The sequence below is a fragment of the Falco peregrinus genome, chromosome 4, assembly GCF_023634155.1.
Source record: "Falco peregrinus isolate bFalPer1 chromosome 4, bFalPer1.pri, whole genome shotgun sequence".
Classification (NCBI taxonomy): domain Eukaryota; kingdom Metazoa; phylum Chordata; class Aves; order Falconiformes; family Falconidae; genus Falco; species Falco peregrinus.
The window spans coordinates 120,240,977-120,257,727 of record NC_073724.1 but is presented as its reverse complement, the minus strand read 5'-3'; the positions used below and the strand labels follow the sequence as shown (position 1 = coordinate 120,257,727).

At 53.4% G+C, this 16,751-nt stretch overlaps 2 protein-coding genes across 2 annotated transcripts; both read right to left on the bottom strand.

The window, feature by feature from the left end:
* Positions 1-4,542: 4,542 nt before the first annotated feature.
* LOC129784360 (G2/M phase-specific E3 ubiquitin-protein ligase-like) lies at positions 4,543-8,838 on the bottom strand. The gene is given in 11 exon segments (XM_055802870.1): positions 4,543-4,876; positions 5,120-5,233; positions 5,359-5,465; positions 5,585-5,711; positions 5,780-5,924; positions 7,241-7,308; positions 7,912-8,060; positions 8,365-8,403; positions 8,405-8,470; positions 8,575-8,666; positions 8,832-8,838. Coding segments are annotated over 11 exon segments (1,248 nt in total).
* A 5,449-nt stretch (positions 8,839-14,287) lies between these two features.
* On the bottom strand, positions 14,288-15,416 carry LOC101922334 (olfactory receptor 52B2-like). Its single transcript, XM_013305455.3, has one exon. It carries the CDS (start codon positions 15,245-15,247, stop codon positions 14,288-14,290), a length of 960 nt encoding a protein of 319 aa, XP_013160909.2. The 5' UTR covers positions 15,248-15,416.
* Between the last annotated feature and the right edge of the window lie 1,335 nt (positions 15,417-16,751).

The following is a 16,751-nucleotide window of genomic DNA, read 5'->3' as shown; positions in this document are numbered from 1 at the left end:
TCACCTGGAAATGAGGGGGGGAAAAAAGTCTGAGCAGCAGTGATGCAAGGTCTGGAATAGCCTCCTGCGGGCTGGTGGGGGCAGAAACCCAGAGGATTTGAGCCTGGGTGGGCTGGAGGCTGCAAGGATCTGGTCAAGGGTGATGGACCCGAGGCCACCACGGTGGCTGCATGGGTGGTGAATATCTGGGCTGGGCAGGCAGCATCAGCCAGTGCAGGAGGGCATTCCCAAGGGGCTCCCAGCAGTGCCAGCTGGCATGCCTTCGGTCTGGAGGAGATGTGGGTGCAGCTGGACCCTCCCACGGCACCAGGGCCTAGAGCAGGAGGGAAGAATTGCCCACGCTGAGCCAATTCCACACCGGGATCCCATCTAGGATGAAGGCAGCAAACACTTCCCAACATGACTGGACCTCACCACAGCTCCCTCGGAGCACAGTGCCCATTGCCAGCAGCTCTGGCTGAAGGGAAATCCTCATCTGCCCACCGTGTTTCCTGAATAAAGACACAAGAGGCAACAGAATATTGAAATCTGGAAGCTTCTTTTGGAGGCCAATAATGAATGGTGCATTGTGTCAGGCACCTATGAAAGCCAAAAGCATAAATAATTACAAAAGGGAGTAGCAAGCCCAACTGATGGTTCGCAGATGGCGTGTTCGGTGTTCAGCCACCAGTTCTGGCAGATGTAGATTATTGACAAGGAATAGCTGGGAGAATACACTTTTTTGTCTCACCTTCTTTTAGAATCTTCACTAAATATCTGTAGGCAATTATATTCATAGAAAAATTTATATATTTTTTCAGCCGTACCTTACGTGGCCACCCAAAAGACACAGCAGAAGCACGGCAGTCATCCCAGCACGTGGATGGTAATCTGTAAGGTCACGTGCATGGGTTTCCCCAGCATGCAGAGAGTCTCCTCAGCTGCACCCCCCAACACATGCACATCCTCGCTTCCCACCCAGAGTTTTCCTCCTTTCCTGCACCCACAAGCCCTGCACAGCCCTCACACACCGTCCCCCCCAAATATCCCCTCTCACACCTCCTTGAAATAGCTCCAAGGAAGGAACTGGGAAGTCCCCAGCTGAAAGCCAAGGTGAGAACACAGCCGCCCCTCACCATCAAGACATCCACAGAGATTTTACTGCTGGAGCAGAAGCCAGGCAGCATCCCAGCACCAAAACTGCTGATGGGAATGCCGGTCTGGAGAGCAGTCCCCGTGCCAGGCCACCGGAGTGGCTGAGCTGAAGCCTAGCAAAGAGCCCCCATCACACACCCTGAGCTGCAGGGTCTCTGTGCAGACACCTCGAGGAGGAGCCTCCTGCCTGCACGCCCCAGGCTGCCCCAGCTCTCATCCCACCAGGGCAGTCCCTGCTGTCCCCTGGGTGCAGAGGGCAACGGCTGTGAGGATCCCAAGGAGTACGGGCAAAGCAAAGGCCTTTCACCATGCTCTCCTGTGCAGCACGACCAGGCTGGGCAGAGCTGCCCAGTCCTCGTTCCCCATTCCCACCTCTGTCGTGCCTCACCACTGGGTATCCGGCTCTCCTCTCCCCTGCCCCACCTGGAATGAGTGTCTTCTGATCTCAGCACGTTCCCACTCTGCACTACAGTGTTTTTTATCCACCCACCTGCCCCACCAAAGTCCATCCTTTCCTTAATTGCCTGAGCACAAGTGATCCCTGTAGAGGCATGAAGCTGGGTTAATTAGCACTGATAATATACAGCTGTGGGCTGGCTGCAGCGGCAGCAGGCTGGCTGATGTAGATAAGGTGCAGCTGTGGCTGGTTAAGTTAAGTGGTTGAGAGCCAGGGAAGAGAGCGCAGCCAAGGAAGAGAGAGGAGGAAGAAGCAGAGAGAGGGAGAGAGGGCTTGGGCTCTGGCTGAGGCGGGACAAGGAGAAGGCAGCAGAGGGACTGGCATGAAGAGTGTGTTGGTATGGGATGGCAATAGACCTTGTTGCAGTTTGATAGTTTGGAGAGTGCTGTGACGATCCCTGCCCGTCCAGCGTCAATGTCACCCCACAAGACTGCTGTGGGTGGCAGATGCTGACCCGTGCCCCTCCTCATGCCATGAGAGTTAAGACCAGTAGGAGCCGGAGATCTTCTTACTCAGCCACCGCTGTGCTGAGCCCGGGGTCTCTCTGCAGTATTTCAGTCCCTGAGCGGCTGCTCCTGATGTCTGGGCCCACTGGCACCGGCTGGCTGCAGCTGGGCATTGGCTGCGGGCCATGTCGGGCAGCCTCAGCCCGTGGCCCACGCACCCCGCTGCGGATGGAGCTGCCAGGTTTCTGAGATCCAGGTCTACTGAGCCAGGAGGAAAAACTTTTCCTGAGCTGAAAGCAGCCAGCACAGCCTGTAGGGGCCCCTCCAAAGGGACACTGGGCCAGCATGTTTGTTTCCTCCCTCTGGTGCTCTGTCCCCTGCTACAGGCCAGCCATCCCAAATTCTGCTGGGGCAGGGAGAAGAACCCCAAAGGTGTCTGTCCTCTCACAAGCCGAGCCCCACCTTGTACTGCAGAGCGCTGGGTCGGGCTACAGGACAAGGGGAGCTTTGACAGGTTTTAAAGGAAGAAAGCCCAAAAGAGGGGAGAAAAAAAAAAAAAAAAGAGAATAACCATAAATGCCAAGAACTGTTATTGTGAAGACATCGCCATGGTGAAACAACTTTTTAACCCTAAGGATCATGAACTATGGCTAGCATGCTGCCAGCTAACAAGTACAAACATCACTCCATAGCACTGTGATATTTATTGTTAGCAATAATAGTATTAAAGATCCACATTAGGTCTTTATCCACTGAACAGATTCATACTCACACACATTGCAATTGTTTTGCCCAGGAACGTGTCGGCTCTCAAAATCACAGCCGAAGCCGTCCTGCCCAGGCATCCCCTAGACGTGCCATTAGCCACCATCAGAGTGATGGGAAAATGCCTGGAAGTTGTGGCAAACTTGGGCCAGTAAATCTCCCACTGGTGGGAGTACTGGGGAGCCCATGGCACACACACACACATGCATGCACGCATCCCCCATTTGCTTCTTTGGGTCTTTCCTGGTGCTTCAGGTGATGACCAGAGCCTGGAGACGTCTCCGTCTGTGATTCCCCATCTGCAGTGGTTGAGCGAGGGTTTCCTCCTGCCAGGGAGAAAAAGCGACTCTCAGAAAACTTCTTGGTGAAACCTCAAATCTTTCACAGCTCAACCCAAAATCGTGTTGGCTGCCACCCCCTCCCTGCCCGAGCTGAGAAAGGGACTCGCATGCTTCTCTAGGCTCCCAGGACCGGGGTGTGGATAGGCAAATGCTGGGAGCTGTTTTGGGGGCATGCCATGCTGCTGTGACCCCATGTCCTCCTCTAGACCCAGCACAAGACAGCCATCCGCCCAGTCCCATGGTGGCTCCATCCTGGCTCAGCCTGGATGTGCATCTGCAGGGGAGGGCACGGACATCCGTTACTCATCACCATGGGCCTTCTGGGCTCAGGGACGAGCTGGCATCCCCAGGGGAGCAGGAGCTGCGCTACAAACATGGCTCCTCCGCAGCTGGCAGCAGTATCCCAGCCTCTTTGCCTTGGACAGGGCTCAAGAAACATGTCCCCAGATGGTTGGGGCTGCACCTTCTGCTCTGCAGCACCGTAACAAGTGTGACCGTGCCCTGTGCAGCATCCCAGTGCCAGGGCAGTGCCGACGTGCTGGGAGCAGGAGACCGCCAACAACTCTGAGACTCAAACGTGGGGCCAGGGCTCTCCTGGGAGGCCACCACCAGGGAATATGAAACAAGCGACGAGACGAGAGATGGCAAAAACGTTGGGCAAACCCAAGCACCGGTGGGGCCAGGGCCTGTACTGTAGCCTCGGGTCTCACCAGAGCTGTCCGTTTCTCTCCCTGCACTCACAGATGACGTCCCCACCACCTGCTGCCTCAGCTACCAGCAACACCCTGTCCCACGGGGCCTCATCCTCTGCCCACATCACCAGCAGCAGCTGCACCCAGCCGGGGGTGATGTGAGTACCCACCGTTGTTGGCGGCTTGGGGTGCAACGACTGGAGCACTGCCCCAAGGGTTGCCAGGTGGTGGGACAGGGACATGGCCAGGGCCACCCAGGTTGCTGCCAGTGCGATCTCTTCAACTTACTTCAGTTCAACTAAATATTAATTGCTGCAAAAAAGGAAAATATAAACATATTTTGAACTATGTCCAATTAATAACCTAACCCAGAAATAATTTAACTATATCGATATGCCTGTTAATGAAGAGTCAGGAGTTTTGGTGCTGCAATACAGAATGCTATCGATCACCTTGGGTGTCTCTGAAGCCCCTGCTGGGGCCACAATGTGAAAGAAGGGACCCACAGGGACCACCTTGACCTTCCAACACGATGGGATCGCTGCTTCCGTCAGAGCGGGTTGTCCTTCGACCCAAGGCAGCTCCCACGGTACTTCGTCCTCCCCAGCCCAAGTTCAGATCCAGTGCCACGCAAGACAGCCCCATGGGGTGACACTAGAATCTCACCTGGGGCTGCCAATGCCAGTGGGCAGCCTGTGCCAGTGATCTTACTGGGAGCGCTGTGCCAGGGTCCCTGCGCCAGGGGGGCCAGAGTCTGGTCCGGCTGCAATGTCGGGCACTGCAGGGGGCAGGGAGATGATGAGCACAACAAGCCCCTGCCACGCTCCCTCCCTCCACGCGTCACAGCGCCTGTCCCCAAGTCCCCAGTGGCTGTGGGAGCCACCACGCCCTGGGCACCCTGTCCTCCCGCTGCCCCCCTCACCGCTGTGCGTGCCGCTGCAGTCCCTGCACTCCCAGGACTCGGTGGCATCTTCCAGGGCGGAGCAGCACTGGCGGGTCCCACGGGAGCCACAGGAGCTGCAGACCAGGAGTCTCCACGGCCTGCGGAGAGCAACGGTACCTGCCGCCACCAACAGTCCCCGAGCTGTGGGCCAACAGCCCCGGCACTGTGCCGAGCCCAGCTCTCCCCTGCTCCCGTCCTGGCAGCCGGGGCTGAGCTGCCAGAACGCACCCTGCGCCATGCCTGGCTCAGCATCCCAGGGAACCTCCACCCCTGCCCGTCAGAGGAGACGAAGGCATCGTGTCCTCACTGGGGCTGCGGGGTCCAGGACCACCAGCACTCACCCCGCCTGCTCTGCCTGGTCGCGGCCCAGAGGGCACAGGCACTGGTCGGCGTCGCAGGAGCTCTGCCAGAGCACCAAGTCGAGGAGAGAGCCCTCCTCCTCCCAGGCAGCATCCCTGTGGGAAGAGGGGAGCACTCAGCACCGGGGGCATGGGGGACACCCCGTCGGAACCCAGGAGGGCCGGAGGGGATCAGCTGGAGTATTGCGGAGGGCAAGGGAGGCAGCCGGGAGGGTACCGACCTGTCGGGGATTTTGATGCCCAAGCGGAACATCTCTGCCTGGAAGGCTGTCATGTCCCGGCACAGAGGGCTCCGAAAGTGGTGCAGGCCCGAGCGCAGCGCCTGGCCCTAGGGCAGAGGTGGCATCGGCATCAGCAGTGGCGGGAGGGACCCGTTCGCTCCCTGGAGCTGGGTGACGGGGTGACCACCAGGCTGACCATGTCAGGGACCGGGGCGATGGCGCCTACCTGGATGCAGCGGCGGTGGAACCAGGCGCTGGCGCGGCTGGGGCAGACCATGGTGGTATAACAGGGCCGCCCCGCCACCTCGTCCCGGCAAGTGGGATGGGGGAGAGGCCGGAGGACATTGTGGCCTCTGCTTCCAGAGGTGGGCATTGGCCAGAAGCCCCTCTGGCAGGTCCCCAGGGGATGCATTGCACTCACTGTCCACCCTGGGGCCTGACACCGCCTTTTGAGCAGGGGGGACGCAAGGAGGGTCTGGCCCCCTGCTCCGGCCATGCTGTGGGGCACTGGGTCGTGAGGGACCGGGGCGTATCACGGTGCCTTGACCTCAGGTCCGTCAGCGCAGCTGCAGAATAGGGGGTGGCGGGGCATTGGGACGTTCTGGACGGTCATTCTCCAGCACCACTGGTAAACACACCCCTGAGCTGGGGGCGGTTGCGTGCATCTATTCAAGAGCCCTGGCTCTTTATGACACAGCACTGCAAGCGTGTATAGTCACCGATGGGGTTTCGCATTTGCTTAACCTGGTCTTAAGCCTCCCACGCCCACTCATCCCCCTGCCTGCATCTGGGACCCGGGGAGAGGCCCAGGGCTGTGCTGCGTGGAGAGAGGGAGCGTGGCATGGGCAGGACGGTGCATGAGGGAGGGCTGCACCCGTCTTGGGGCTGCCCAAAGGTTTGGTGGAGATGCCACTGCTGGCCCCAACGCATCCGCTTCTACAAGCCCCCGTGGTGGCAGTGTTAGTGAAGAAGAGCAATGGGTTCCCCTGCCAGTGAGCGGCTGGGGGGTGCAGGGCTGGGAGCCTCCCGCAGTGCCCCCCCATCTGGAATGTTAAATATTTCCTCTGCCCCGGTGCTGTGACTTTTCCATCCATCTATCTCCGCAGGTGGGAGTGTGACACCCTCGGTGCCCAACCCCAGTGGGGACGGGCTGGCACTGGGCACTGCTGGCACCCACAAAATGGGGGGTGGTCGTGTCTGGCACCCCAGTGGTTGCGCTGCCTTCGGAGGACCGGGCTGGGCTGGAGAAAGGGGCTGGCAGGAACCTCACTGGGTGCAGCAAGTGCCGAGTCCTGCCCCTGGGGAGGAACAAGCCCCGGCACCAGCACAGGCTGCGGACACCCGGCTGGAAAGCAGCTTGTCAGAGAGGGGCCTGGTGGGCACCTCAACCAGCTGCCCGTTGAGCAGGGGGTCTGGACCCCTTGGAAAGGTGGGATCCGGTATGTATCGAGACCCCACGGTGAGCCCATATACCACGAATTTAACGTCCCATTGTCCCCAGTTTGGCCTGTTCAGATTCGTAACAAATGGGGTATGGGCTTGGTCCCTTCCATATTGTTTTGTCCAATGCACGTAACAGCTGATACACGGGAAATAAATCCCCGAGCCCATGAGAACACTTCCCTAAGGAATTGTTCACAAACAATGAGCTGTGAAACATGGTCGTGGGACCCAAGGGACGGAAACCTGGTGTGCCCCAGAGCTGCGAGCCTTTATTTGGCATATACGTACTTGTTGGGGTTTTCCGGCATCAGGGTTTAAACCTGGAGATCCCACATGTTTTGGAAAAACTGTCCATCGAGAAACAGCGTTGAAGTGTAGAGTATTGCCTACCCACGAAGCACAGTGGAATTTTGTGTGGGAAGGAAAAGGAAAAACCTACGACCCGTCGCCACCCTCCACCGCTCAATATCCAGCCCCTCCGAGTCCTTTCTGGAGACGTCCTCGCACCTGCGTGTGCACGGAACAGCGTGTTTACGCGGTGCTATCGGTACCCCGACCACATGACCCTCTAGAACATTGGCCTCTGCTGACCCCAAAGAGAGCCGAGGGAAACGGGATGTTCAAACCCCTCGGGCTGCACCCGAGTGGGTAAGAGGGGTGCAAGTATGTGGGGAACATCCAGGGCCCATTTCGCCCCAGGCGTGCTTCTGAGTGGAGAAGCCCACGCTGAGCTGGAGATGCAGTGAGTGCAGGGGAGACCCCCAGATCTTGCCCCTGACCCTCAGCCCATGCCCAGGCTCTTCACAGTGGTGCCCATCCAGTTCCTGGGCCAGGTTGCCATAAATGTATATACAGAGGTATCTATACTGTGGCATCAATTCAAACACACGCACACACTTTTTTTTTTTCTGGAGGCTTTGAATCTTCAAAATCAAAAGCCTCATTTAGATCAGATAACTATAATATTTGCTCATCTTGCAACATAGATTTCCAGGGAGGTTCCATCTGATACAGCTACATGTTGTCAACAAAACTACGACAGCGATACCTATAACAAGGATAGTTTGTAAGGGATTCGCTAGGCGCCCGGTTATTGACCGCCCGCCTAACTCTTGAAGCAGCCCTTTGCATCTCATCCAGCTGTTTCTGAACTGGGAGACGCAGCCCCGCTCGCTGCCACAGGGCAAGTGGAACGTCCGGCGGCAGCGCCAGCCGCGGCAGGAGATGGAGTCTCCCAGTAGCTGGCAGATGCAGCACCTCTGGGAACGGCACGGAGGTGGATGGCGTCAGCACCGCATGCCCCTGGGGATCGCGGTTTGCCCTCACCATGAAGACTCGTGCCTCGTTTTGGGGGGCCACCAGGCCAAGGACACCGGGCCACTGATAAAGCAACCGCTCCTCTCCAAGTCCCCAACTCCCACAGAAATGGGTCGTTTTGAATCACGGAGGACCTGGCGGTTGCTTGCAGCCGGCTGCCAGAGCATCCCTAGAGGTTGCTGGCCCATGCAGCGCGGCACGTGGGGCATGGGCACAGCGCTGGGGGCACGTGGCCCCAAGCCTCACCTTCTGTGCTGTCCGTTTCATCACCCGCCTGACGTCGCGGAGACTTGAGAAAGCCGTAGAAGCCATGTTGATCGGCCCCTCTCTGTCTGAGCCTGCTGGCGTGGAACTGCAAGAGGGGAACAGAGGGCATGTGCCAGGGGCTGCCGGCGGTGTGGGGCTGGGAACTCCAGGCTGTCGGGGAGCAGGGGATTTCGAGCCCCGGGGACTCACCAGGCACTTCTCGTGGACACAGAGCTCACGCTTTTGGCGCAGCTCCCCAACGATGTCCGGGCCGCAGTCTGCTCGCTGGCACAGCCCGCACACTGCCAGGGGACAATGGCACCGTAGCGTCACCCCCTGTGCTGCACCCCACTAAGGCCGCGAGTGGGATGGGGGAGAGGCCGGAGGACATTGTGGCCTCTGCTTCCAGAGGTGGGCACCGGCCAGAAGCCCCTCTGGCAGGTCCCAGGGGGATGCTCTGCACTCACCGTCCATCCTGGGGACCTGACACCACCTTTTGGGCTGGGGGGGGCAGAGGAGGGTCAGGCCCCCTCCTCTGGCCATGCTGTGGAACACTGGGCCACAAGGGACAGGGGCCTCTTGCGGCGCCCTTACCTGAGCTCCATCAGCGCAGCTGCAGCAAAGGGGATGGCTGGACGTGGGGACATTGGGATGGTCAGCCACCACCCTGATCTGACAGCACCCCTGGCAAACACACCACTGAGCTGGGGGCGTTTGGGTGTGACTATTTATAGGTCGGGGTCTGCCTGCACAGCGTCCGAGATGTGCTCCTTGATTTCCCTGTAGAGCTGCTCCAGAGCTGCGTACCCACCAGGGATGCTTTTGAGGTTGTTCATGGCCAAGTCATGGTTCCTTATGATTGCTCGTATTATGGCAGGACTGCTGAGGCCCTCTACTCTTTCTCTGATACTATGTGAATTAGTGAGAAAGTAAGCAGTCACAGGATTTTCTTAAGCCAGCTGCCACATCTGAAGGTTGGACTTGATGAGGTCCCCAACAAGATCAGTCTTGTCAAGGATGTTCTGCCCAAAGATGCTCTGCAGCATCTCGCTTACCAAGCTGTGCACGGACACATCTTGTTCTGGAATGCTACTCCTCAAGTCCAACATGTCTGTTGAGTCCAGGCCTAAGAGATGTACACCTGCCACCCCAAGGTGGAACCTTAGCAAAAATGCATTGTTGTTGATGGTGTTCAGATCCAGGCATGAACTGAGGGTCCTAGGCAAGAGGTTCTCCATGGTCTGGGCCACTATTTTCTGGCTGAAGGTCAACAGCTTAGACAAGTTATGATGGATCAAGCATGGGCTTGGCAGGTCAGGTATGCTTCCCTAGTCGAGTAAGTTGGAATTACTGTGGCTGGGAGGTTGCAACAGGGTGGTCGTTCTTCATTGATCTTCCAGGCTATCCTGTGGTCTCTTTGGGGACCTGATGACCGTGTGCATGCTGAATCCACTGTGAACTCCTTGCTAGCTCAAAATGTCTTCATCCTTGAGGACTTTCCCAGCAAATACCAGGACCAGTAGATCAAGGAGTGTTTTGAAATGTTTGGCAACTTCTTCCTTAAACTCCTGGATGGTGCTGCTCTGAGCTACCTCAAACGGCTCCTTCTACCTGAGGGTCTTCACAGTCATTTTGATGATATTTGAGGAATCCATGGTGACAACAGATCGATGAGTCTCCATTGCCTCTTTGCTTTCAGACATGGTGGCTCTCAGACCAGGACTGTGTTTCGGTCTGCTGGAACGCAGAGGTGCTGGCAGAAGGTGGGCAGCAACAGGGGTCAATGGCTGCCACTGGAAAAAGGGGGATGGCTGCTGCCCCTGCTATGGTGACAGCTGCCAGGAGGGAGCAGTGACACAGGGACAAAGATGGCCTCTCCCGCCAGTACAGACCAAATGCACGTACCAGCCAGATATTTTATAGTTGCTCTGCTTGCTCACCACCTGAGCAATCCCACCATGTTCTTCGTCCCACTGTGGCCTTGTCGCATGCCGGCCCAAGACCAGAGTGAGGTTCTGCTTGTATTCTCAGGAACAGGATTAAGACTCAAAATGGAGTCAAGACCCAAGGAACTTTATTTGCCCGACAACAGGTTTGCAAATGCAAAGCAGAGAGAGCGTAAGAAAGACAGGAAGGAAGGAAAGAAAGAGGAAAGAATGCAAACATTCACAGCAACAGCTACCACCCTGGAGCTGCAGCATCCCAACAGTCTGATTTGTTTTCAAGCCCGGTGAGGGAACATTCGGTCTGATGTCGGTTGGTTCCATTCTTTTGTAGGGTTGTCACGAGCTGTTCTGCTTAACCACACCTTCCACCGGGCAGTGGTGTGCATGTCCAATACCATCAGGTGGTCCTCAGGGGTCTCCAGGCCCCTTGATCCCCACAACCCAGGGTCTGGGCACATGCACAGGAGTTTGGTTCAGTTTCTCAGGATTATCTCCTCCCGTTGCTCCCTGGTGTCAGTCGGTGGGTTTCCTGCCTTTACCATGTTGAGATAAACCTCTGTTGTGGTAGTGGTGTTGGCTTCCTGCCATAACAATGTTGACAGAAACCTCTGCTGTGGTGATGGTGTGAGTTTCCTGCCATAGCAATGTTGAGACAAACATCTGCTCTGGTGGTGGTGGTTCTCACCGACACAGTCTCTTACAGGCCTCCTGCCCACATAGAATTACCATGCAGCCATCCCTGTGCTGTGACATCATGGCTGATGTCAGAGTGATGAGAGCAATGGCCTGGAGACAGTGCACCTCCCCTGGAGCTGAGCTCAGGCTTCCTCGCCTCCATGGTCCCCAGTCAACCAAGTCCCTGAGGCACCGGCAGGACAATGACATGGGAAAATCCAGACTCAGGGGACTCCAGGACCATTTCCACTGGAGATGACCACTGCACCCAGCTGCTTGCAGGCTGGCATCACCATCCCACCAGTTTCAACAGCACCCACATTTAATCCCATGTTCAGAAAACAGAAACACTCCAGCACCATTAACAGAACAAATCTCTCCTTCACCCAGCTAAGAAAGCTGGTGTTTGTTTCAAATCAAAGCCAAAATGAAGTAAATTTTTCTTAAAATCCCATCTTTTATTTCTTGTTTGTATGATGCTTGGAGAAAAGTTTTCACAGTCCCCATGTGGGTCCTTCATCTGCAAAATTCAAAGACTAACCTTCATGGATTCAAGATACAAATCCAGGTGCATACTAGAACAACAGGTTAATTTGTTTAGCCTCTTTTTCATAGCTTTCAAGTTATTTGATGTTGACATTAATTTTCTAAATTACAAAAGTTTTCTTTTAATCAAAAATCTTCTGATCCATTTGCAGAGTGCTTATGTCATATCTGCTAATCATGCAGCACAGTACCTCCCCGAAGAACATGGTACGTTTCTGTTTCCAGACAGCATGCCAAGAGAAGAGCACTTCCAAAGCCCCAGCATTCTTGTCTGCTATAACAAAGAGCTCCTCTGTAATTACAAGTTTAGATAGAATGCGTTGACATGCACACCCGTGCCGGGACACCAGTAACAAATTACCCTCTCCTCTCATGATTCATCCCTCCATCACTGCCACCGACAACCTTTCTCCCTGCTGCGTGCAGCAGTAGTAGCACAGGGCACCCGTCCCTCTGTGTGGTGACCCCACAGCCCTCTCGTTGTCACTGGCTCTAGTTCGCTAAGAAGTGATGGGAAAACAGTGCTAAATATAGCGATGGTGCGTTTGATCACTGTTTTCTCTGTTGGTTGATTGTCAGAGCACGGAAGTAAGAAATGGGAATGGTCCTCCTGCTCTCTTGTGGACATCAGTAAGAGAAGAGCCGGGGAAAACTGACACCTTGGAGTCAACACTGCCATGAGATCTCACATGCATACTGCAACAAGCAGAGATCCTTTATCACGTGTACTGCACCCCAATGCCAAGGCACGGGGCACCTGCCGAGGGGACCCAGCTCTGAGCAGCATGTGCTCTTCAGGGCTGGGTGGTGCTCACCTGCCATCAGGAGCACAGGGTGTCAGGGCTCTCCCAGGCACGAAAAACCCATCCTGCCTCACCGGCACATGTATCCTCCTTTTTGCAACACAGCTCCGTGTTAAAAAGGGGCTTACTCACCTCACCCCCGCTGCACTACCTGGAGCAACCTCTAACAGGTGAGAAATTCCTTCTGATTTGCAGCCTATATTTATTTTTGATGCCTGTATTAACGTGTGCCTAGGGAGTGCCTCTCCTCTAACAGAGTCAGGACATAAATCAACCTGCAACAAAAATTCTGATGGAATTTCCCAACCACTCTAACACTTCTCTCCCCACTAAGGAGGGTCATTACCCTGACTAGCTCCAGTTCTTCTTGGAATTTGGCTTCTGGAGCTTGTGAGGATTGGAGACTGTCCCAGGAACTGCACGCAGCATTACAGTACGTTCAGATGCTGTTGTTCTGACACACCACAATCACACACACCGTTTTCTTAGGAAGATGAAGTTTGGGCCTGCTGGGAAAGTAGGTATTTGTGTCTCACTAGAGACACTTGGTTGCAGGAGGCAAAACCTTTCCAAGATAGTTTTGCACATTTCTTGTTGTCATGTGATCCACATGTCATATTCTTACTTTAGCACATACTGCTAAATCTGAAAGCTTTGGTGTGCATCGAGTAGCAGTGTTGATGGCACATGCCACCCAAGGTAGGACACTTCACTGCAGCACTAACTTCCACTGGCTCCCTGCTCTGGCAGCTGTATCCTGAAATGCATGCCCAGCACTGAGCTCCCTGAGGTGCCAGTGGGGTCTGGGCATCAGCAAAAACATCTGGTTAGCAACAAACATCTGGAAAGGACTCTACTGGGGTGAAAGCTTTCAAGCTGGTTATTTGTAGCCACAGGGAAGTTGTCTGGTACCTCGGCAGCCTCACCAGGCTACTCGCTGCTGCCCATGCACACAGCAGGGAGACGTTGAAAGGAGGAACTGTTTCCCTCTGGCCTGGCTGGATCTCCCTTTTCTGACACCCTGGGAGGTGCTGATGACAACTCGCAGGTTCAGCCCCAGCCCCAGGACCATCGTCCTCCTGCACTTCCACCAGGCAAGAAAGCAGCTCATTTCTCTCTGCAACTGTGATCCCACCTCATCCCCTCTTTCTGACTTGCTCTGGCCCATCACTCAGCTCTCAGCAATTCTTTAAAAAGAGCAGAGGTAGTGCTTTCTCATAGGGACAGCTTTTTAGAGAGGGCAAGAGAACAGGACACACAGAGCACTGAGAGAGTTTGCCTGAGCAGAGAGTAACACTTCTGAGCCAAAGGTACAGCTGGGATGCCTGATCTGATGCCTCTGAAGCAACCCTTCCTCCGTTATAAACCTATCCTACTGAAAAATAAATCTTCAGGTGGTTTGGGGGAATAGTTTTTAACCTATGTGTTTACTCTAAGTATGGTCCAATAGTATAGTTAAGAGATGCCATGCATGCTAACATGCAACACTGGCTTTTATTTGTGTTACGCCTTTTGAAGACTTTGTCAATACCATCATTTTTAATAAGAAAGCAATTCCTAAAGTGAACTCCATCACACCCCCGTGGTTCAGAAGAACAAGTTCATGACATGTCTTTTCACCTGACTCCACAGATAACAGCCAAGATGTAGATTTATTGTCATGCTACAGTGAATGCTGCCTGCCTCCACCTTGCAGAGGACTTCCCACAAGTGACCTGGGGTAGGTTCTCATTTCTTTGATCACTCTCCTTCCACTGCCAATTAGAGATCCTGACTTTTGTCTTTGTCTTACATGTTCTACAGCCTGTTGGGGAAAGTGATGTTGGGTGTTCTGCATTTGGCCGTGACAGCAGAAGACAGACATGTTGCCTGCCACAGTGTAAAGAAAGCATTTGGGGTGGGAGGCTTAGAGTCCCACCAAGGTGTTCACTTTCTGACAATGACACCTCACCCTCACTCTTGAAGCAAATGACTGTTGGGGGAGATGAACACTTTCACAACCTTCTCTTTTATCTGTTTTGTTCTCACGCCATACACAATGGGGTTCAGCAGTGGAGGGAAGAGCACATACAGGTTGGCCAGTAGAATGTGGACATGGTGGGGGATTCCCCGACCAAAGCGGTGCGTTAAAACAGTGAAAAAAGCAGGAATATAGAAAAGTAATGTGACACAGACGTGACAGCCACAGGTACTGAGAGCCTTGTGATGGGCACTTCTGGAGGGGAGTCTGAATAATGCCAGAAGAATTAAAACATAGGAGACAGCAATGAGTACAACATCTACCACTATTGCTGCAAAAGGTACCGCAAGGCCATACAAGATATTGATGGAGATGTCAGCACAGGCCAGCCGGGCGATACCCATGTGCTCGCAATAGGTGTGTGGGATGATATTGTGCCCACAGAACGGCAGCCTTTTCAAAAGAAATATACATGGAAAAATGACACAGAAACTTCTCAGCAAAGCCACCAGCCCAGTTTTGATGACGGCTGAGTGGCTCAGCACTGCTGGGTACCGCAGCGGGTAACAGATGGCAACAAACCGGTCAAACGCCATGGCCAGCAAGATCACCGACTCTGCCGAGAAGCTAAAATGAAGGAAGAACATCTGGGTCAGGCAAGCGCCAAAGGAAATTTCCCCAGTGTTGAACCAGAACAGAGCCAGCATCTTGGGCACAGTTGTGGTCGACAGCATCAAGTCAGTGATGGCCAGCATGGACAGAAAGAGGTACATGGGCTGGTGCAGGCTATGTTCTGTCCTTATGACAAACAACACAACACCGTTTCCCAGCAGGGCTGCCAGATACATGGAGCAGAATGGGATCGAGATCCAGATGTGCAGCTTCTCCATGCCTGGGATGCCAGCCAGTATGAATGTTGCTGGCGTCAAGCTGGTAAGGTTGAGTGGTGGCATGTTTCACCTGAAAGCAAAGGCAGAAGACACTGCAGAACATTATTTTAGAAACTTAAGACCTTCCATCATTATCAAATGTCTTCTATCACCATCCCTGCTCTGCTAATAGCCACAGCCAGATGTAAGATCCCGCATTATGAAGCCCTGTGGTCTGCAATGTACTATACATGGTCAGCATGTACTTATACTCCTATTATGTGTAAACAGCAATGTCCAAATTTTCTCTTCACTTGATTTTAACACACTGTAAGTGTATTTTCCTCCCAAGGACTCCTACATAGACCAGAGTAAATGGAGATGGAATCAGCCTTTATTGCACTAATACCTTAAACTGATGCTCTGTAAGTCCAGAGCAGAAGGAAGAAGTCAGGCAACAAGAGAGGAAAGGTCAAGTGTTTGCAGGGATGCACAAGATGTACTTGGGCATCGGGAACTGTGGAAGGGACATCTGGGAGTTTAAAGATAACTGGGCTCACTCTAGATTAGAGAACAAAATTAGCTCTAGGTTTCAAGTTGGCTGCCCTTGTTCCTTCTGTATTTCCAAATGTCCCTCCCTTTCTTTCTCGTTCTGGAACCCAGTTCAGCTGGCTTTGCACCTATTTTTCAGCGCAAATCTAGCAGAAATAAAATTTAACCAGGCACTTTGAAAGAGCTTTGTGTCAGGGGAAAACCTGTGTGAGAAGGATTTCACCCAGCAGACAAAGAAACGGATGCACTGCTGCCCTGGAGAGGTCTAAAGAGGCTGGATCAGACCCAGATTCACACCACTTAAAATGTGATGTGACTTCTCAGCAGCTTCTGCATTAAACAGTCAGCTCTTCAGTACCACAACTCAAAATAGGAATTACTTATAAAGGTTGAGAGAAGAAAGTGATGCTCCTTGCACTTTAAAAGAAAACCTGTGAGGTTGCTGCATACAAAAATACTGCCTCCATGTGTGAGAAGGTAATTGTATTTTAAACAAGATTTGATTCCCTGTTCACACTCAGTGAGAGACACGTTTCATGTCTAAAATATGCTGAACTGAGAAAGGCCAAGGAGCCTGCTCCATAGAAGCAAAACATGACAGTGAACTGTCTTTAAAAATAAAATGAGTCAAAGTAATACCTATCTAATTATGTAAGTTATTTAAAACAATTCAGTATAAATATTGCATGAAATAAAAATATATGTGATGTATTAACTGAAAAAATAGTACTAATGCTGAGAGCTTATGTATTCTGTTCTGCATTACTAAAAGCTGGTCACCTCTTGCAAAATGCTAATGTTAAACTGCAAATAAACAAGGATCCAAGGCACCTGCAGATGTGAATCTCCGTGCAACCAGGAGCTCTGCAACAGAGGAGCATTAGACCCCCTTCTACATAATCTAATCACCACTGTAAAACTGTACTGATACAGATACAGCTCTAAGGGTTCAGTTCCTACAGATACCCCGAGCAGTCCCTTGGATTCTTCTTTCCTAAAATCTTGTCATCCTAATTTAAACTAAAAGCTATAACAC

Coding starts and splice junctions, on each gene's coding strand:
- LOC101922334 (XM_013305455.3), bottom strand. CDS start 15,247: ATGCCACCACTCAACCTTACCAGCTTGACGCCAGCAACATTCATACTG.